Source organism: Phoenix dactylifera, chromosome 7 (assembly GCF_009389715.1).
Source record: "Phoenix dactylifera cultivar Barhee BC4 chromosome 7, palm_55x_up_171113_PBpolish2nd_filt_p, whole genome shotgun sequence".
NCBI classification, from domain to species: domain Eukaryota; kingdom Viridiplantae; phylum Streptophyta; class Magnoliopsida; order Arecales; family Arecaceae; genus Phoenix; species Phoenix dactylifera.
Genome location: NC_052398.1, coordinates 13,199,063 through 13,222,301, shown reverse-complemented (window position 1 = coordinate 13,222,301; position 23,239 = coordinate 13,199,063). Strand labels below are relative to the sequence as shown.

General features: G+C 39.7%; 1 protein-coding gene across 1 annotated transcript; it reads left to right on the top strand.

Annotated features, from left to right (window-relative positions):
- The first annotated feature begins 5,397 nt into the window (after positions 1-5,397).
- Positions 5,398-20,299, top strand: LOC103723664 (guanosine nucleotide diphosphate dissociation inhibitor 1). Its single transcript, XM_008814643.4, has 13 exons — positions 5,398-5,670; positions 7,009-7,071; positions 8,548-8,631; positions 13,677-13,784; positions 13,914-14,086; positions 16,102-16,213; positions 17,353-17,433; positions 17,518-17,580; positions 17,743-17,844; positions 18,088-18,212; positions 18,338-18,548; positions 18,625-18,699; positions 19,912-20,299. The coding sequence occupies exons 1-13, from the start codon at positions 5,584-5,586 to the stop codon at positions 19,960-19,962; spliced, it is 1,335 nt and encodes a 444-aa protein (XP_008812865.1). The 5' UTR covers positions 5,398-5,583; the 3' UTR covers positions 19,963-20,299.
- Positions 20,300-23,239: the final 2,940 nt, after the last annotated feature.

The following is a 23,239-nucleotide window of genomic DNA, read 5'->3' as shown; positions in this document are numbered from 1 at the left end:
CCCAGTAGCTCCCTCCGGGAGAAGTCCGTTCTTCGTTGTTGGCTCTGGAGGAGCCATGCAGATTTGGCTTGAGAAGACCGGGCCGTTGGGGGACACTCCGGCGGGACCTGGTCCGCGGGGGAGCGTTGGTAAAGCTTCCTCGCGTCGTAGGCCCTGAACGGCGGCGGCCAGGGCCTGGACTTGCTGTACCAAGGCATTGAACTGTTCCGGCTGGACCTGAGGAACTGGGTCAGCCGGAGTTGGAGAATTCTGGACGGAGCGTCCAGGACTTTGCGGGGGACGCCGGGAGATGTTGGAGGCTCCCTTACTTCTCAACTTCATGATCGCTACTCGGGCCCTTCCTCTAGCGCCAACTGTTGCTGGAAATTGGACCCGGGGGCAATCTTCGGTCGAGGAGAGGAGAGCGGGCAGCGAGGTCACCACGGGGGGCGGCGACCAGTCGGCGGGCGGCGTCCTCCTTTGGGGTGGTCGGAGAGAGGGAGCAGCAGGTCCTCACGGGGGGCGGCGATCCGTCGCGGGCGGCGTCCTCCGTCTGGGGTGCCTGCAGACAAGCCGGTGGCCGGGTTTTCCGGCGCCGGCCCTCCGACGCTCAAGTCAGGGAGGGGGCAAAGTGTGTAAGGAGGAGAAGAACAGTGTTTGTAGGGTGCGTAATTTTTCCCAACCCCCCACCTGAGGGGCCAAGGTTCCCTTTTATAGGCGGGGGTCGGTTTACCTGTGATGTAACGGGGCGAGGCCGTAGTACGGCTCGGCATGTTGTTCAGGTCGGCGCACGATCAGGTGAATCATTGCGTTGATGTCGGCGGTGAGGTCGTCGTACGACCTGGGCTTGCACGCTACCAGACGAATTATTGCATTGGTGTCGGAGGTATGGCCGAGATCAGAGACTTATCATGGTTGACTAGACTCTGCTGGGCTAACTTGCCGTGGAGAGCTGAGAGTCCGTAGATGACAGGAGCCATGCGCATTAAATGTGGAGTAAGCCGGAGATCCGCATTAATTGTGGAGAGTAAGCCGAGATCCGCATTAATTGTTGAGTGAACTGGAGGTTTACAGTAGCCATGCGCAATAAATGCCGGGGGGGCGTCAGAGTATGGTCCTCGGCCGGACCTCAGAGGGGCATGGCCGTAGTAGGTGGCTGATAAGGGTAGACTTTGAACATCAGGGTTTTCCTAGGTCGGAGGTCTCGAGGTCGGATGTCTTGAGGTCGGGCGTTCCGAGGTCGGACGCCGACTTCGGCTGTCCAGGGTCGGCGATTGTGCGGCTTCTCGGGGGCATTCGTGTCATTGGGGGGAAAAGTCTTATTCCCCCAACACGTCCCAGTAAAGAGATAAATCGGACCATCTCACCTCACTTAGGCCGGAACACAAGCTCCCAGGTAAGCCGAACCGGATCCTGCGGACCGGGGACTTTTAAATGGGGCTGAATGAGGTTGGACAACATCTAGGGTGTGCGCATCTCACAGGTCATTCTTTTTAATGTTTTGGATTTTGGGTTGAAAGGAAAAATACATTCTATGAAATGTAAACGGAGTTCCTTTCCATTGGTGGGAAAACAAATTCTGCTGAGGTGATGCTTACTATCTTATACCGTTTCGTTTGGTATGATGGGTTTCCAGAGCTTTTTACAGAATCAATAGGATCTGAATCTAAAAAGGGCTTTAGAAGAAAGCTCTAGTTAATATTACAAAGGTTTAACATCGATGTTTTTTTTTTACTACGACGGATAGCTTATACACTTCTAGTATGGATATATTTAAAAAAGTTAAAAAAAATAGTAAGTCTTAGAGTGCTCTAGCCCCCAACCCCACGGGGGTTTATTCTGAGTGATCGGTCAATGTATGAGGCCACCCCAATCCGCGAGCTTTATTAGTCTCTCCATAAACATGTTCGGTTTGGAAGACAATGTCGCCACTAACTATGCCCTAAATGTCTCGGAGCATGGGGGTGACATCAACCGTATGCCACCAGTGCCCCACTAGATCCAGCCGATCACCGTGGCTGAGTCTCCTTCGAGTAGAACAGCTCCTAGCCCGCAGAACGCGCCAAGCACATTTCAGGACTAGTCCACACTGCCCTTAGCTCTGCCCCCAAAATAGAGGTAGTCAAAGATTTGACACCCAACCAGCAACAACCACCTTGGAGTTCGAACATCTGATGACAAAGCCTTGCACCACCCCTCCTGCTACCGTCTAGGCACGCATCCATCGAAGTTGACCTTGAGAAAACTCGGAGATGGGGGCTCTCAGGTGAAGAATTACTATCCGTGGTACTACAAAAGCAGATGTAGAGCCTCATATGCCCCGAGCTATCAAAGGCCAATTCGATGGACCTGTATAGGTGATCTTCGCCACCTATTCCTTGTATGATTTTCCGCCATTGATCTCGGTCGTTTATAATTATTCGGATGATTAGACTTGGCTCCATAGGGAGCGTTCGTGAAGGCAAGAAGGTATTGAGTAGGATACTTTGCCTCATGAGTTCATAGATTGAGGAGTGAATGTGTCTGCTGCACTTGAGTCTGAGACTACTAGTAGAGATAAGAATCCCTCAACATAGTTATCCTGTATAATTGTGGAAATTTATACCATATTTGATGATATGATATTGCATGGATTATAATGTTGCTTAGTCTAGCTCTATATGGAACTTATTAATTGGTGCATAATCATAGTAATCATGTAGCTATAAATCATTTAGAAAAAATCACAACTTTTGCATAATTATATGATGGGCAATTGGGCAACATCTGGACTGGTCGGCCAAGCAAGAAACATGGTGTATATGCTGTGTTAGCCTTAGGCTGAGATGCGGAATTTTGTTTGGCCTACCATGGGTTGGAGTGTGGCTGCACTTAATCATAGTTGTGGCACAATTATATTGAATTTTACATAATTGTAAGAAGGGAAAAGGAAGGGGGGGGGATTTGAACTAATCGACCATGTGTGAAACATGGTGTGCAGTCCATGGGTTGAGATATGACATTGTGATTGCCAACCATGGATAGAAGCATGGTATGTTTGATAGGCTGGAGCATGGTTGTGACGAGTCCAATACCAAAATCAAACTAGGATGATGAAATTGTTTAATTGAATTTTGCATAAATATAAGATCAAGAAAAAGAGGGGCACCTAGACTAGCCAACACATGTGAAAATTTGGTATATGTGATTCAGTAGTGGGCTGAGATGCGATATTGTGGTTGCTGGTCATAGGTGGGAAAACATGGTGTATGTGGTTATTTGGCTTGCCATAGGCGCAGTATGAACGAGACTAGTCTAGTGCCGGAATGATACTATTATTAGAATCCAAATTGGTGCTAACCAATTAATGGCAAGTAATCTCACTAAATTACTGTTGAATAGAATTGCTGATTGGGTGATATATGATTGTGTTTAATAGAACTGTGGTGATATATGACGTATATCTCGAGGCTCCAATTATTATGATATGTATTTGATTAAGTTTCTATATGGTTAAAACTTGAACTGTATGCTGGCATGGCTTATATGTGTGTTTTATAAATATATAAACTAGATTGTTGATGCATGAATCTTACTATTACCCATCAGTTATATATTGGTAAAAGTTGTTTTCATATTCATACTAGTATGCACCCGTTGAGGATTTTTACTGGGCTGTAAAGCTCACACAACCTTTTTTTCTTTTCTTTTTAGAGTCACAGGATACTTGGTATTTGGCTACGATTTGGGATTATTGGTGAGTGAATGAATAGTTAGAGTATCGCTAATATCAGTCAAATTGCTGAATTGGTAACTAGATAATTTTGTTCTTGTTGATGACGGAACAATTTTGATATAAATTGAGATCATTGTTATTCGGCGATGAAAAGGTTATATTGAATTTACAAGCTTTGCATGCTTTCTTGGGTCTTGCTTTAGAACATATGCGACTGTGTCACGTGGTCAACCTGGATGATGGTTTTGGGGCGTGATACCAGATTTCATGATCTCAAAGCTGAAGAAGGTGAGGCATTTGCTGGGGATAGAAGGAGGTAGGCGTTGGCTGTTGGAGATGGCAGGGCTAAGGACAACACGTAGCTCCATAATATTACATCCTCGCATGACTAACATGAGCCCAGTCTCGCAGCCATTATTAGGGGCTAATGAAGCACTTTTTATGGCCCTCTATGGCATGGTCCTCCATGGTGCTAATGTCATAGCATTGGGAGATGAGGCAAAGGACAAGACTGACATCTACACGCAAACCTTCAGCTTGAGCTATCTGAACAGGACGACAAAGTTAGAAGTAAGAGTTTCTTGAAAATTTTATTTACTTTGTCAGAGAAAGTTCAGAAGAGCTTTAAATTACGGAAAATATTATTTCCTAAATGTCATTGCTTTTAAATTACCCAAAAAAAATATTTGAAGAAACTCAAGTTCAACGAGTCTGCATTTGTTTCGTGACATAGAGACAACTGATAATACCTTAAACATATACATGCATGATTGTATATGTTTACATGATACTACAAGTCCAAAATCAATGATAACCTTACAAAATGGAAATGCACACCACAATTATCATCTACAGTGTCTATGCTACCTAGAAAACAAAAATGATGTATTTTGCAGATCCCTTATTAGTCAAAGTTGTATACAAAATGGGTGGGTCTAATTGTACAACAATACAATGTTTTAGTGCCAATTTCAGTCTCCATATCGGTACTCAACCAGTCAACCGGTACAACATCCACATGCAAATTTTCGATACTGAAGCTTGGTATCTAAATCAGTTGAAAATTTTCATGTGCATGTGTTTTAACATGTCTAAGTTAAGCTCCATGGTTCAAATCATCAAATATATGGTCTATGATGGAGTATATACATATCTATGCGTGTATTTATAGATAGAGAGGTAGGCTAAGGGTGGGATATTGCCTTATATCTAGTTAAGTGAAAAATGAAGATAGAGATTCCAAATCTATGCATGTAATTTGAAAATGAACAATAAAATTAGAGCTTGCGTCCTAAAATGTGTCACAAGATACATGAGTTGAGAATCTGAACAATTTATAGTGACCTAACCATCTTAAATTACATGCAAACCAAACGCCAACCGCTTTGGATGTTTCTAACCTATGAAAAAAAATTTATCATGTCATGTTATTTAAGCTGTTTAATTTGTGATGCCTTGATTCATAGGCAAAGAGTTATAAATTTTTTTGGTTAGTTTGTAGTTTAGAGATAGTAAATGGCTTGGATTTCCATTTTCGAATCTCGGTCGTCTAATTTCACTTGACCGGGTTTGACGCCAAGTAAAGTCGAGCTTATTTTGGAGTTTGTGTGCGGTTGCCACGGAAAACGTCTCTATTCTCACCAATGGTTACCGGAACCAATATCCTGTAATCGCCCTCATATTTTTCGTAAACTCCTCTTCCTTCGGCATTCCGCATTGTCTGATCGAGTCCTCCTCCCTTGGACTTCTTTAGCTGAACCAAAGCATCTACCTTTCTCCTGCTTTTCCTTTTTGTTCTCCTTTACTCATCTCCCTTTTATTCTCTTCTCTCACGAGACCACTTTCCTCTTCGATCGCTCTCATCTCCCTGTGCTCCGCTCGGCGTCACCATGGATGAGGAGTACGATGTGATAGTCCTCGGGACCGGGCTCAAGGAGTGCATTCTCAGCGGTCTTCTCTCCGTCGATGGCCTCAAGGTCTTCTCCTTCCTCTCTTGATCTGGAGTATTCCTTGGATTTGATGCGATCCGGTGCTTTGAATCTTGGGTGCCCTCGTCATCTGTTTGTGACGCGTTAATGTAATTGAAACTGGCGATGATCGAGTTTTGCGTGCATCGATCTCGTTCGATATCATTAGATTGCTAAAAAATATCTTCTTTTCCGATTACTCCTTGATGATTATTTCTTTTTGTTATTGTGATTTTTATGATCGATGGCTGAAATGAAGTGTTTTGCGGACTGAACTGTTTGGTTTTGATCTAGATTTGATGTTTCTTGTGCTATTCCATCATCTCATTGTAAAATATACGGCAAGTGTTTCTTGAGTTGTGTGCTCGATGGTCGCGATATCCAGTAATTCGCATGATACTAGAGAGTGAAGGAGAGGTTATTTGAGTTCTATTGGTGGTCCCTGTCTCCTCTTTTGGTTTTCTAACTTCTCCATACTGTTGAAAATGTTATGATCGCTTGATTTGGTATGGCGCCTATAGCAGGGTTAATATGAGGCCAGATTCTTGTTACTTGCTGGTTTTGTGATGTTTGTGCATTCAATTATTCCGTGTAGTCTTGGTTGAACGTGGCTTTAGTGCGTGAATATACAACCTTAGTTTTCTTTGACAACATTATGTCTTATGATATGTCCATTGCTCTCAATTCCTCCATAGTTTCTGTGTGCTGGTAGGCATGCCTGAATATTTTACCGCCTTTAGAAATATAACAATTTTTTGTGTGCTTAATTTGCTATATTTATTATTTTTTTAGAAGAGCGAATCATAAGTGGATGAATTTATGTGCCAATTTAAAGGAATATTGCCAGTCTTATTGTACTATTATAGGTGAAACATGATCAGAGATTATCTTCAGATTGAGTAATATTAGTGGTCACCTGAATACATTTCTATATTTAAAAAAGGTTAAGCAAAAAAAAAAAAAAGAACCTTAGCACAGAAAAATATGAGTTTATCATAATTGTGCCATTTATTTGTTTCCAGCATGTTTGAAATCTGAGGGCTTGAAACTTTTGTTGCTGCCCAGGAAAGATTCTCATGGATTTATCCAGTACAAACTAAATTTCTTTCAATGTTGTTTGATTTTTTATGACTCTTACTGGTTGCCAGAAAATTAAATCTTGTTTCAGCAGATGAAAGATGAATAGCTGACACTGAGCACATACATTATATTGTTGAGAGCATATAATTTGACAGAAGATCGCATGCAGCTTTTTTGATGAGAAATTAGGAAAATCAACTAAAATTTATATCTACGTTTTGCTATACTGGTTGCTGACAAATTCTTTTACTTGCCATTGTGTATCAGGTCCTGCACATGGACAGGAATGATTACTATGGAGGAGAGTCAACTTCACTTAATCTCATCCAGGTAAGGATCTGAAAAAAAGTTCATCTGGGATCATTAAATAGCTGATGCCTACTGCACGATATATGAGCCTGCCGAAATCGACCACCTTTATTATCTTACATTGTTCTCATGCCATCTGCCAAGCAGCTGCTAGACTAAGGCCCTGTTTGAGGGAGCTGTTAGTAGTAGAGCTTTTGGAAGTAGAGCTGTTGGAAGTAGAACTGTTTGAAGCAGAACATTTATAAAAAGCTGTTTACTGTTTGGTAACTACATTTCTAAAGTGCTGTGGCACTTTAACATGACCATAAAGGACATTACCAGTATTATATAATAGAGCATAATAAAATATAATATGTATTAATACATAAATATATGATATAGTATAATATTAATGTAATGTAATATAATATTATTATAATATAGTACTATAACATTATGTATTATAGAATAATAATTTAATATAATATTAAATTATTTAACATAACGTATCAATGTATTATGGTATAATGTAATATAATATTATATTTATAGTATAATACAATAATAAATATATAAAATATTATAATTATTAGTGTAAGTTAATTTTTCATCATTCTAATGATCATTTATCTCTCTAACAAATAGAGAGAAAGAAGAAGAAGATTGAGAGGGAAAGGGAGAAAGGAAGAGGCGGGATAAGGGTTTTGGAAAAAAAAAAAGTGTGATTTAAATGGGGGTATTTTGGTCCAAAAAACAGCTTTCCGACAAAGCTAAAAACAACATTTTCAGAAAGCTCCAAATTGGAGCTTCTCCCCAAAAGCTGTTTTCAGCTTTCCGCAAAAGCTGAAACAGCTTTTCAAAAATTTTACCAAACACTATTTTTTTATCTAAATATCTAAAAGTACTTTTGGAGGGCCAGAAAGTGCTTTTTGGCCGTCCAAAAGCTCCCCCAAACAGGGCCTAAAGCAAGCAGTGCAAGTTACTCTCAATAACTATGATTTGAGACCATATATGTAATATATGCTGAGCAATAATTTCTTTTGTGCCTTAAAGATGAATATCACTGTCAAGGTTTTTAAAGACTAAGATATTGATCATCTTGGTGGGTGACCGAGATTGAGATGAACTGAGATCTCAGTTAATCTCGGCTTTGATGGAAGATGAGAAAATTCGGAAAGTTCCAAGATTTTCTGAGATCTCAGCTGGTATATTAGAACCAAGATATCAAAATCTTGGCTGATAGGGTATGTCGGAAATTGCAAGTATTTTTGTGCATTGATTTTGAGATTATTAGTCAAAACATCTATTTAAGGAAGCAAAAAAGGTGATTGGAAAATATTGGATTATATATTAATATTGTATGAGCCAATATCTCAGGATTTATTTCTGATATAAATTAAGATGTTGGACAAGATGGAAACCTTGATCACGCTATGTATCAGATAATTTTTTTTTTTTTTCTGTTGAGGTACACATCCTGAGCTATGTCAACTAACTAAAGCGTCCTTTCTTATGCAGCTTTGGAAAAGGTTTAGGGGCAGTGATAAGCCCCCAGCAAATTTGGGTCCTAGCAGAGATTACAATGTTGACATGATTCCAAAGGTCTGTTTATTCTGCACTCTTGCTACTTATAATTTGTTATGTTATAAAGTAATACACTCTTGCTACTTATAATTTATTATGTTACGAAGTAATAAAAGCTGAACTTCACCTCACATGCATGTAGTCTACTTCAATAATTTGTTTCAATAAAAATGATAAATTGTCATGATGAAACTAGTAATATGAGCTGTTTGGAGTGATTGGCAATCAATTGTACTAATGTTCAGCTTGTGTAGTTCCAAATCTTTAACTTCCTGCTTTATATTGTTCCCTGCCTTCTGTTTCTTTCCTGGATCGTCTTATTACTAGGTTAAAAACTAAGCTTGTCCTGTTAGTTTATCAGAAAATTCAACTTCTTGTATTTTTGATAGTATTGTGGCATGAGGTGCCTGGTAAGGTCTTTGAGATTTTAAACTTTTGACCCTGAAGAACTTTTATTTAATATTGTCCATATCCAATATTTAAAGTTTCCTATTGAATTTGTTGCTCTGAAGGCTTTAAAATTGCATTGCACTTCAAGATGAAATATTGTGGTGGTGGGCATACTTTTACAGGATGAACCTTGTGAGTAAATATTGAATAAGTGGAATGTAAATAAGAGTGTTAATGAGTGTTGTAAGAAACAGAAGCTAGTCTGAAAGAATGGACTTTGCAGAAATAAGATGCTAATCTGCTCCAATCGTTTCCAGCTTAGAGTTAACCTGAAGCTGGTGGCAGCCAACTAAAATAGTCAAAACTGGAATATCCAGTACCATGCGAAATATTCTCATATACATATTTCAGAACCAAAAGATTTTGAAGAAAAAACTCTGTTAATCAGTAGACATCAAATAATTTAGGGAGCCATTATAGATGACTGAAGATATTTTGCCTAACAGAGAAATTATCATCTTATGCTATTATATATTTCTGTTGTAATTAGATGAGAGTCTATATGAAGAAAAGTAAGTATTACATGCTGCGCATACGATGGAAATATCCCAAAGATCCAAACTTATCAATTTTAAGAATAACTGTACATGAAGTTAATAATAAACATAAGCAATAAATGAAAGGAAAATAAAGAAAAGGTTATGCTATACTTTTTCATAACATTTTATGATCTACAAGAACCTAACCTTTCTAACCTTCCAAGCTGACAGCTGGCTCATTGGAACTCACCTGTGTGCATTTCTATTTAAATGATCCATTGTATTTTAACATCACCGATTAGAAGAGTCCTTGATAGAGATATTTGCATTTATTGATTTTTATCAGAAACGAGCTTAGAAACAAATTTAGAAATGGTTATATGTAGCAAATACTGGTGGAACCCTTTGCAATTCAACTCTGGTTTGTTGAAATAGTTGGGAAAGAGGGAGAATACATCTAAAGAAGCATGGATGGTAGTTGGAAATCTTTGTTTGATCCCAGTCTATCTATTAGTTAAGACAAACAGCAAAGAAAGGTTGATGAAACATTAGTCATAACCATCCATCCTTCTCTTATCTATTTGGAGTTAGTTTTATAGATCCTCATTTGCTAAGTATTCCTATTTAGGGCCACCTATAGTGTTATTTCAGGCTTCTATATAACCTTCCTCATAACCTCCATCCATGCTATCTTAGGTCTTTTCCTCCTTTTCCTCCAACCTTCAGCACAAAGTGAAGTAACTCTTCTTACTAGATCCTCTTTATATCTTCATTGTACATATCCATACCATCTGAATTGATTTTCCATTGCTTTGCCCATAATTTTTGCAACTCTTATGGCTTCTTTAATATATTCATTTTTCATATATCCATTTTAACATTTTCATTTCTGCCACACTCATGTACTTTCTTATTGCCATCATTCCAAACCATAAAACATTGCAGTCCTTGTCATTATTTTATGAAAGTTTCTCTTATGTCTTCAAGATATGTGCCTATCACATAAATTCCTGATGCATCTCTCCATTTCATCTAACAGCTCTAATTTTATTACAATATTTTCATCCACCTCCCCATTAATTTGTATGACAAATCTTAAATAATTATTTATATCACTTTGTGGCATCTTTTATCAATCAATCTTAATCAGAATCATATGTTAATTCCATTCTTGCTAAATTTGTATTTCATATAATTGTTGGTCTACTGGTTTTGAAGCCCTTATCCTTTAAAAGTGTCCTTCATAAGTCCAATTTAGTATTTAATCCATTTATCTTTTCATTAATCACCACTATGTCATCCGCAAATAACATGCACCATGGTACATCTTTCTGAATGTTAGCAATTTGTTTATATATATTAATGAAAAGGGTTGATGAAACATTGAAACCCCAAAAATGGATAGATTGGCTTTTGTTGCATATGTCTATTGTCTTTTATGTTTTGAAGATGCACTATATATAAGCTATGAGACAAGACTTGGTCTACATTTCGTGAACTAATTTTTTCATAACTTGAACTATGTGAAGGTTTCGATAACAAAACATAATACATGAATAAGTGATGCCACACAGTTCTAGGGTAACCTACTTGGAATACACAATAAACATGAACCTGAACCCAAAATGAAAAAAAATCATGCAATGCTAATGCAAGAACAACAAATAATTATGCAAAATTATAAATTTAAGCAGTATAAAATCATGTTAAAGAGCGCCCTAGTCCTGGGTCTGAGGAGGGTTAGATGTACGCAGTTTTACCCTAGTATGCGCAGAGACTATTATCTGTTCGAAATCCATAAGACCTAAGTCAAATGGAGCAACCTTACTGTTGCACCAAGCCAGCCCTCATAAAATCATAAAGCTGAATCCAAAAAAATATTTTAAAGATATAAACAAAATAAACATACTAATAATACACAAGATAAGCAAGTTGAGTGATTTACTTTAGAAAATGTTTTAGAAGTTTCACAACTATGAATTTATATCTTCCCAAATTGCAAGCAGCTACATGCCTTTTCAGTCAATCCTTATTGGGTCTCTTTTGAGAAAGCCAAAAAACAAGCCCGTTTACTTTGAATGTCATTCGGTACTTTGAAAGTCATTCAAAAATCCATTCACAAGTTACATCTTCCAATCCCTGCTTACTTTGAAAGCATCAGGAAACCCACGAATATGTGTACTAAAACATTGGGCAATGTAAAGTCACGTGTCATGAGATGTTTGATAAAGTTGAATATATTTAAAATATAGCAAAGCTAGGGAGCGTCAGCTCAGAAATTTGTATATTAGAGGTAGTCTTGGTATACCAAATTAATCTATAAAACCAATCATTCATAGATTGGATAAGGCTTAGTAGTTGAGGTATGAAGACATTTTGGATGGATTAAATGAGAGACTAGCATTCTAGACATGGTCTCAATCAAGGTCGGCGGAACCGTCCCGAATCGGACGATTCTGGTCGTACCGAGCCGTCTCGGCGGCGGACCGGGACGGTTCTAGCAACGAAAAAGAAAAGTCATCATTGGAGGGGGAGGAGAGCGAAAGAGAGAGCGAGCAGGGGAGGGAAGGAGGGAGAGGAAGGAAGAGAGAGGGAGGTGGAGGCCAGCGAGCTGTGCGGAGGCCGACGAGCCGCGCGGAGGAGACTCCTCTGCGCTCTGCGACCGGGTCTCCTATTTTGTTCGAAACAGAAGTCCGGGCGCTTTTTTAATTTCGCGATATTTAAGTGAAGTTGGAAAAAATAAAAAAAGCGGTCGGACCCCTATTTCGAATGAAATTGGGGACTCGGCCATGGAGGCCTCCTCCGCTGGCCTCCGCCCAGGTCGCCAGCCTCCGCCTCCTCCGTCCGGGTCGGCGAAAGCCGGCCACCCTCCTCTCCCCTTCTCTCTTTTCCTCTCTTCCGTTCGCCTTCTCCCCCACCTCTTCTACTGTGTTGGTACAAGCTCGGCCCAGCCCGGCATGGGCTCATACCGACCCATGCTACCGGGCAACCGGTCCAGGGCCTGGTACCGGCACAACAGACACTGGTCTCAATGGGTCTTTGGTATAACTTGAAAAGAGGGGGCAGGGGGAGGGGGTGGGGACTTGGGTGGAAGTGCAAAAAGAAATGGAAGTTTTGATCAACAGTGCTTGAATTTATATGCAAACTATGTTGAATAATAAATCGCAACACAAAACCAAAAGCGATTGTATGAGGCTTATTGCTTATGTTGTCTATCATAGCATGTGGGCACTTTGTCTAGGTGCGTACTATTATAACTTATAAGAGAGATCTTTGTAGGTGAAAAGTATGACTGGATGTCTCAAACAACTATATCTCTTTGTAACAAAATGCAGCGTATTTTTATGTTATGTTAGGAATGCTCTTCATCGGTCCAAGTTTCTGCTTATTTATGTTTTCAGTAGTGCTGTCATTTTGCATTTTTCACAAAATAGATGTCTTTTCAGAAGAATAGTTTAGGTTAACAAACTGCAGTTAATGTGGACACTTTATGATGCAGAACAACGTCTCGGACGATGCAAATCCTAGAAATTCACCAATAGGACGTCCGGAATTTACCGAACAATGGTAACTAAACCCGCGGAATCCACCAACGGGGTGGCGGAATCCACCAACAAAAAAAAATATGAGGAAGCTCTCAAAATTAATCATCCCTTTAACAAAGCCTTACAAGCCTTTATATAGGCAAAAACTAAAAAGAAAAGACAAACTAAAGTACCCCTACGGAAAAGACCAAAGTACCCAATACATAAAACATAAAAAACTCTCTCATAATCTGTCATCCAGCCAAAGTGTCACTGGGTGGGCTACCCTTCTGTGCCTGCGACTGTACACGTGTCTGATCGATGATCTAGGACTGGTGTTCGCACCACTTTATAATGAAACAATCAACTTGATTAAGCACTTGATTTTAAAATGTTCATTTTGGGCAAGCCTATGTTGGAATTTGCAACCATGAGTTATCAAACTATCATCATAGAATGTCAAGGGGTGCAAGCATCCTTGTCTTTTTGAGTTCTTTATCAATTTGGCAATTGACAGTGCTTGCAATAATCATTTTGATGTACATGTAGTCTATTTTAATTATTTTATTTTTTGATAATATAACTGATTAAGTAATGTTTGTTTGACTAGTTCATCATGGCAAATGGTACTCTGGTTCGTGTTCTCATACATACTGATGTTACAAAATATCTTTCCTTCAAAGCAGTGGATGGGAGCTATGTTTTTAATAAAGGAAAGGTATGCTTGTGTGCTTTATTAGTTGCTTCCTTGGTTAGGAAACATTGTCATTTTGGTAATTTGTTACCATTGCTTGGTGTTTGATGATGCTTATTTTTAATACCTGCTGTTCTTTTCTCATTGAGATAGATTCACAAAGTTCCTGCAACTGATATAGAAGCACTCAAATCTCCATTGATGGGTTTGTTTGAGAAGCGCCGAGCTCGGAAATTCTTCATTTACGTCCAGGATTACGATGAAAATGATCCAAAAACACATGGGGGACTGGATCTTACAAGAGTGACAACTAGAGAACTTATCTCGTGGGTACCTAATTAATGTTGCCTATCATTTCCACATTGTGGAGCTCTTCTTTTTACAGTATAATGTTTGACTGTGATATATTCTGTAGAATTCCTTATTTGTCTTACATATTGCTTTTTGATTTTTTTTTTCTTTTAACAAAATTGTCTTAGCTGAAAGAATAGCTTTACCATGGCATTTTAACGTGTAAAATAAAGGCTCAATTTAATAAGTCAATCCATATTCATTGAAGTCATTAATAAGCAATCATATATATATATATTATAAAAAAAGCCAAAAAAGCTCTAGAACTTGAGTTGAGTTTTGAAGGTTTTTATAAAAGAACAAGAAAAAACTGCAAGACTGCTAAACTTTTACAGTTGTCATGAATATATATTTAAATTAATCTACAAAGACTAGTATACTGATTAAAGGAAGGTGTGGAAAGTAATAGGGATTAAAAATAATATTTATATGAGAGTAAAAAAGCTTAAGATATGTTAAAAAGGATCAACTAGCAAATTAGAAAACTAAAGAAGGAATTGAATAATAAAGAGTCTTGAGGGAGACAAAGTGGATAAATAATGGTTTTGCTTCAGCTATGAAAACTGTACTTAGCATTAAAAGGTTTTACTTTATAAAACGACTTGCACCATGAAAGTAGAGAAGAAGAAGTTCTTGTTTTTAATCTGATATGCAAGTCTGGATATAGAGAGATGGCTAGCCGATTGCATATTGATTTGACTAGTTGGTTACAACAAAAGGGTTTTCCTAAAGGTTTAAATATTAATCCTACTGTCAAGAAAAATACCTTTGATCAGTCACTTTAGGTGGTGAACACCATGTTTCTTTCCCTAATAAGAGTTAGCCTTCAAGGACTATCAAAAAGATAAATATGGACAAGCAAATAATCATTGAATTCTGATGCACCTATCTTAGCATGGTCATTCACGACTCTTCCCTTAAGCATCCTTTCTAGTGTGAACTCATTACAGTCAACCATATAAAAAAGTTATGATGGTTACTGGTTACCATAGTTCCTCTCTAGAATCTCTTCTCATTTGAATTTTTCAAAGAAGAGAAAGAAAATGCAAGAAGATACTAATGAACTAGGATACTTGGAGCTGCTGGTGCATTTTGAAAAAAAAAAATGAAAGGAAATTCTCAGACCTTTCAGCTCTTTTGTTGATATGGGAGTCCTAGTTGAACTAGGATCCTCCAAGGCTGGCTAAATTGTGAAATTAGGAGACCTTTTCCTTCTTCGTTCAAGTCTTCTTTCATTTTCTTTTGCTCCTCTCTTCTCTCATAGATCATAATTCTTCTGGTTTTTTCACTTAGGCAATACAACCCCCCCCCCCCCCCCCCCAAACTTCTCTCTTCCTCCTCTCTAATAATTTGAGAATACCTCTAATGAGTAATTATTTGTCATGTCACAACGTTTGAACAAAACAATCATGACACAGGCCTTGCCTTTCCCAGCACCACAATTTGCTACTCAGCTGATATCATGTCGTGTCACCAAACGTTTCTTTAAATCCTGTATAACAGAACTATTCAGTGCACCTTCATGCATACACATTTTTTCGCTCTTGTTTGATCTCCATAAGATATCATAATATCATATATTTTATTAAGAATACAACACCCCATCCACCAAGCAGTTTTCTGCCCTTGTTTGAACTCCATAATATATTAGGACATCATACGTTTTGTTAAGCATGCAACATCTCCATCCACCACACATTCTTGACTCTTTTTGTTAACTGCTCTTAATGTGAAAAACAAGGTTCTGTCCTTTGCAATTAAATTCTTATTTGTGATCCAAGTCATGATTGCCTTTGTATGCATCTCTGATGGATCTTGCTGTGTTGTTAGCATGGGATTCCTGTGTGTTTTGTGTTCATTGGTGAACTTTTCTGTAAGAAGCATATGGTCAGGATGTTTTGATACCAAATATGATCTAGTAACATATTTAATGTTTTGCTCTTGCAATTCATTCTGTTTTCTTTTTTCCTTCCTATCTTTTCTTGATCAGCAAATATGGACTGGATGACAATACAGTGGACGTCATTGGTCACGCATTGGCTCTTCATAGAGATGACCGATATCTAAATGAACCTGCCCTTGATACTGTTAAAAGGATGAAGGTAAGGCTTGTTGCTAAGTGCATCCACTCTTTTTGAGTGGTCAAATGCACCCTGCCATTCAGTCAGAGGTTTTCAGATCCATGAAGATGGCATTTCCTTTATGTTGTACACACTCCCCAGTTTGTTTAATGGATATAAAACTTACCCAGTACAGTCAACCAGGTAAGCACTTAATTGTCTAGAAAGAGCTTCAAGAGGGACAAGAAATTTAAATGATGAAATCATATCTCCCAACTCTTAGTCCATTGCAATCAAGCGTCATGCGTGTTACCTGATTACAGCCTTTATAGAAAACTATTTAAGTTGCATATACCCTCTTTATTTTGTGGTATATAGGTGAAAATTATAAAAACTTAGTCCACTGAGTTTCCTAGTAGGAAAACAAGTTGTTTAGCTTTTGGACATTTCAAGACACAAAAGTAGCAAAGGGAGTGAATCTGTTTGTTGCATATCATAGTTAATGACCTGACATTCTTATTAAGAATGCTGTAACTTTCACCCATACAACCTAACTTTTTCTTTATATTTTTAATAATGTTTTCTATGAGAGTGGAGAACTGGGATGAAATGTAACTATCTGTGTATGATGCATAAAAAACGAACATTTTTCTTGTGCTTCCTACATATATATTTCCGTTCTTTACACGAGAATCTGCATGGATCATCTATGCGATTACCCTATAGTGCAGTCTTTCTCATAGTTGGAATGCTTTCTAAGGATATATTTTAGCTTTATGCCCTAATCTGGGTAGTTCTTAACTCCATTAGTTGCTTCTCGAGTTTCAGGGTTTGATTCATGAAATCTGTTACCATCTTATCTTCTATTCTCCTGGTTGATCCTTGGATGTACATTGGTGCTTTCTGTTTTTTAGCAAAATAGCACAGGAAGCCCTTGTCTTCAAACCAGTTGATTTAGCAAAATATGCACCATATTGGACTCAACTAAGCTGCCAAATACCTTCTTTGAGTTCGTCATGACCCTTTGTTCATGTTCTTACGCTCTTTGTAGGGATCAAACTTCTTGTTTCTAATCAGAGAATACCTTTAAATTCTCTACAAAAATGAATTGAATCTCTCGCCAAAGCCATTATTTCTGGGATAAAATTGGTGCTAATATTGTTGGTTGGTATTTGTGATAGCTTTATTCAGAATCTCTAGCTCGTTTTCAAGGAGGATCGCCATATATCTATCCTCTATATGGATTAGGAGAGCTACCACAGGTTGGTCATTTCCATTTTGAGACTTCATTATAATTTTTATAATTATCTCATCTACTTAATTTGAGGTGTTTGCTGCGCTTACAGGCTTTTGCACGCCTTAGTGCTGTTTATGGTGGAACATACATGTTAAATAAACCAGAGTGCAAGGTGCTTTACTACTACTATACATGCTTATCATGGTTTTTTTTAATGATTTATGAAAGTATAAATGCAGTTTTAAATGATCGTACAAATATTTTGGAATGCTACTGAATTGTCCTGTTTAATGAAGATTTTTCCTGATAGATTGCATTAAATTCACTTGTGCAGGTTGAATTTGATGTGGAAGGAAAAGTTTGTGGTGTGACATCAGAAGGGGAAACTGCTAAGTGCAAGAAGGTCGTATGTGACCCTTCCTACTTACCAAATAAGGTAAATGCCCATATTTTTTCGCGAACTCTATCTGATGGTATCTTAGAATGTATATTGTCTGTGATTTATTTAAAATGTCGATATATTTCCATTATTCTGGACAATATACGCTACTATATGAGTTGATCAGCAACATATGCATTTCAGAACATCATATTGTAGCAGAACTAATGTTAGATTATCTAGGAAGAGTTTTGAAGATAAATGACCACTCGCTAAAACTAAAAGACTTGTTTTCTGCAGGTTAGAAAGGTTGGAAAGGTTGCAAGGGCGATAGCTATTATGAGCCATCCCATCCCAAATACCGATGACTCTCATTCAGTGCAGGTTATTCTGCCACAGAAGCAACTGGGACGCAAGTCAGACATGTCAGTCTTCTTTCTTGAGGCACTAATCAGTTCATGTCCAACGCACTGAATTCTTCATGATATTTGTTTACTCTTTCTGCAACACCTATCTTGGTCTGTGATTTTCATTTCATATGGTTTTATAGGTATCTCTTCTGTTGTTCTTATTCACACAATGTTGCTCCAAGAGGGAAGTTCATTGCATTTGTCTCAACAGAAGCTGAGACTGATCGTCCAGAGATAGAACTAAAGCCAGGGATTGATCTTCTTGGGCCAGTAGATGAGCTATTCTTTGATACTTATGACAGATTCGTACCTGTCAATGAACCCTCTCTGGATAATTGCTTCATCTCAACTGTATGTCTTGATGATGTGTAATTACATATTCTAGCTTCAAGTTGCAGAAATCCACTGACAAGTGCACTATTTGCAGAGTTACGATGCTACGACACATTTTGAGTCAACTGTCATGGATGTGCTTCATATGTATCGCATGATCACCGGAAAGGTAATGACTTTGCCTCGTGTTTATGCCCTATTGTCTCTGCAATCCTTTTCCTTGCAGAATAATGCTGCTAAGCCAAGTCAAGCATGGCCAGATACATACAAATACTTGTCACACTATTGGCTCCTTAGATTTTATTCTCTGAGCAACTGTCTTCACAATTGTGAAAGCATGCACACGGATTTCCCTGTAATCCTTCTTTTCCTTACAGAATAATGCTGTGAAGCCAAGACAAGCATGGCTATGGCTGCACACACATAAATACTTAGTGCACTATTGGCTCCTTATGTTTCATTCTTTAAGCAACTGTCTTCGCAATTGTTATGAGTCCAGTATGTTAAAAGAACCGCCTTATAGGATGCATGATCTAGAACATTGCCCAATTATTGTTTGGTCATACGAATCTATATCCATATTAAGATAAAACTATACTAAATTTTATTCTCTGAGCAACTGCCTTCCCAATTGTGAAAACATGCACACAAAATTCCCTGTAATCCTTCTTTTCTTTCCAGAATAATGCTTTGAAGCCAAGCCAAGCGTGGTTGCACACATAAATACTTAGTGCACTATTGGCTCCTTATGTTTTATTTTCTAAGCAACTGTCTTTGCAATTGTTACGAGTCCAGTATGCCAAAGAACCGCCTAATGAGATGCATGATCTAGAACATTGCCAAGTTATTGTTTGGACATATAAATCTATATAAGAGTTATGCTAAATTTTCTATAAACAACCACAGCCAAAACCAGTAAGCAATATTTATATTTTATGCGGTAGGTTAGTGCCTCCCTGCTATTTGGGATATCTGTATCCTTTGTTTGTTCATCCCTATCAACTAGATCTTCTATCAAAGCACGTATTCTGTAAACTTTGATCCAGATGTTGATAGATCATCCCTTCTGTTCTACTAACAATCCAAAACCTATCCCCTGTCCACTGGTTCTTGTTTCATATTATACCATCTCAGGATGATGATATCTATTACTTTATCATTATCATCTTATTCCTGAGTATCTTCTTGCTTTTGCCTCACATCTACAAGATTTTTGGTTTCTAAAGATTCTGCTTTATTTTATAAAGAAGTTCTTTAGTATCCTTAGTGCACGTTGTAACATTCTCTTGTTCCACTTTATACTATAGTCTAATATTTATTCTCCATAAGTATGTGATTACCACAAGTTTGAATGAGTTCTAACGTCCTCTTATTACTGCAGAATGTTGATCTCAGCGTGGATCTGAGTGCTGCTAGTGCTGCTGAAGAATGATAACACGGCAGGAGTGACAAGATTCTGTCATCCCTGTAATATTTTCAGCTGATCTCTATATGATATAGCTAGCATTGTGCAGAAAAAAGTGCTCTTGCATTATGGTGTTTCTGATGCTTCTTGAATGTCTTCTACCACAGGCCATTTATTAACATAACAATCCTTTTAAATGTGTGGTATTACAAAGTTTTATCTGCTGTACATCAAAATTCACTGGCTTCTAGTTTGTATGTCATTGCGAAGGGTATTGTGGAGATGTGGAGTATTATGCCTGTGATATTGTGATTTGTTCAGGACAGTCACATTATTGCCCTCTTTCTTGCTTCACGGTTGCTAATATATTTGTTAATTTAACATGGTATCCCTTGCCCATGGCAGACCCCACTAAGGCACGGACATGCCAACTCGGCCACTAAGGATGTTGGTAGAATTCGGTGGCCGGCGGGGATAATGAGTTTTAATTGGATATGGATGCTGCCCAAACTGCCCCCGCCTTGCACATTCCAAGCCTGCTAAGCGTACATCTAAGGTTGCAGCATATGGCATCTACGGTCTTGCTTTTTCTTTTCTTTCTTTTTTTTTTTTTTTGTGGTACAATTGCTGCTCATACAGCCCTCATATGAGTATGGCCAGCAAAATCAAACGAAAGAAAGTGACGTAGAGGAGGGATAGCTATCACACTCATCCATAGGATCTTTTTAGAGTGCTGAGCTACGAAGGAGGCAATCTAGTCAGCGGCTTTGTTTATCTTTCGATACCCATGGGTAGCCTGAAAGAAACCCAAACTCATAACCACTCTGTGGATATCATGAAGCAGCGGGTGACCATCTCCAGACCAACCCTCATCTCGTATTTAGTCGATCACGGAGATGGAATCCCTCTCAAGGCATACACTGTCCGTGTAGAGTACGCGCCTCGCGAAGGTGATACTCTTCCATGCTGTCCGCAACTTCACCCCTATAATGGTCAAGTTGAAGGTGCACCGCCCCCTAGCTGCAACCAATCTGGCATCGTGATCCATGATCACAAAGCCCATACCTCCATAGGCTCCATCCGCCGATGCACCACTGTCGAAGTTCACCTTGAGATAGCCAAGGGATGGGGGCTCCCAAGAGACAAGGACAAACTTGGGCGCTGTCAGTGGAGTGGGGGTCACAGATGTCCTTAGCCATCCCAAATGAGATTATAGCAGAAGCCAAAGTGATCTTCGCGGCATGAAGAAAAGCTCTCTCCACCACTGTCCTCGGTATCGACCTCCTGCCTTCGAAGATACGAATGTTCATGTCCAACCAGATATGATAGGCCAGGTATGCACACGTGACCCCACTTGGCGGTGCTCGGCCTCCGTAGTGCATCCCTCAAGTAGCCTAGAAGGTCCTCTGCCAACACCAGGGCCCTTGGTAATGGAATGGAAACCATCATCTAGATCTGCGCTACCCTAGGACACTCGAGGAGGACATGGCTAATCGACTCCTTGGTGTCCGGACTAACCTTACAAAATGGCGTGGTCCGAACACCTCTCCCAGTAAGCATGCTATTAGGCAGAAGACAACTCCATGCCACCTTCCAAAAGAATATGGCCACGCAGGGATGTACCCGCATTCTCTAGATCCAGCCACCGTCAATCTGTCGAGTCGGCTCCCTACTAAGCAAAGCATAAAGATCTTTAGCGCGCATTCTCAATCGCCACGTCGGCGCCCAAATTAGTCTGTCCTCCTCATCTCCGAATGGAACAGGTAAGGCCAAGATCCTCTTCGCCAATTGCTCTCCGAAGGTCTCCCTGATGAAGCCCTCGCTCCACCTCCCCTCACCAGGGACGAGTAGATCGGTAACTCTGCACCCGGTAAGCCTTGCCGCATCCACCATCATCGGTAAACGACAGAGCGGCATCTCAGTCACCCAACTGTCCCTCAAGACTTCAATGAAACGCCCATCGCCAAGAGCCTAGCTGACTGCAAGGAACACCAACGGGGCTCGGGTGTAGATCTCCCTCCAAATAAAGGAACAATAGCGCCTAGCTTGGACATCTGTCATCGCCGAGAGGGCCCCATACTTAGCCTTCAGAAGAGTGCACCACAGGTTGTCAGGTTCTATGATCAATCTAGCTGCATATCTCACTACAAGAGCCTCCCGCCTCGCCACCAAGGACAAAACCCCCAAGCCGCCACACCTAGCAGACTGGCAGATCACCTCCCAAGCCATCAAATGAATACCCGCTCTGCCACCCTGCTTCCCCTAAATGAAGCTTCTGAAGAGCTGCTCAAGGGTCCTCAGTGGAGCCATCGGAAGAATGGCGTTGGATAGGAGATAAATTGGAATTGAGCTGAGTATCGACCTCACCAAAGTGACTCTGCCCATCATAAAAAGAGCGTCCATCTGCCACCCCTCAAGCTTGTGCCTGATGCTGACCTCAAGGGCATCACGGTCCCTGCTGCGGAGGTGCCGGCTGGAGATAGAGACGCCTAGATATCTCAGCCTACCCTCCTGCTCTTCCACCTCTTGGATCTCCATAATGGCGGTCTTCACCTATGGCCTAGTCTTGGGGCTGAAACAGATAGCAGACTTGGCCAGGTTAACTCGTTGCCCAGATGCAGCGTAGTAATTCCAGAGAATCCTCCCGATGACCAGAGCAGCCTACCTAGTTGCCCGAGCCAAAAACAAACAATCGTCAGCAAACAAAAGATGAGAGATCGGGATGGAAGACGACACACACCTATAGGCCTCCAAGGCTTGAACCTCAACAGCACGTCAGAGAGCTCTAGACAATGCGTCTGCACACATAATAAAAAGCAACGGAGACAATGGGCACCTCTAGCGGAGTCCAACAAAAGACTCAAAGAAGCATGAGGGCATACTATTCACCATGATAGCGAAGGAGGGCATCCTGACATACCCTAGCACCCGACCAATCCATGTCTCATAAAAACCAAAGTTCTCCGGCGCGCACCACAAGAAGTCCCAACTTATCCTATCATAAGCTCTCTCTCTCCATATCAAGTTTGATCCCTATCTGGCTCTTCCGGATAGGGGCTCTACCAAGATCAAACATGAATTTCTGGACAATGAGGACATTATCAGAGATGCTCCATCTGCCTACAAATGCTCCCTGCTCTGGGCTGATGAGCCTCGGTAGGATGCCTGTCAATCTAGCCACCAGAATCTTCGCCGTAGCCTCAGTAGCTTGTTCGCCTCATGTATATTAGCATGCTTACTAAATATAATGGCAAAAATTTCGATACTAGCTTACAATGCCATATATTTTCCAATGGTCTTCTAA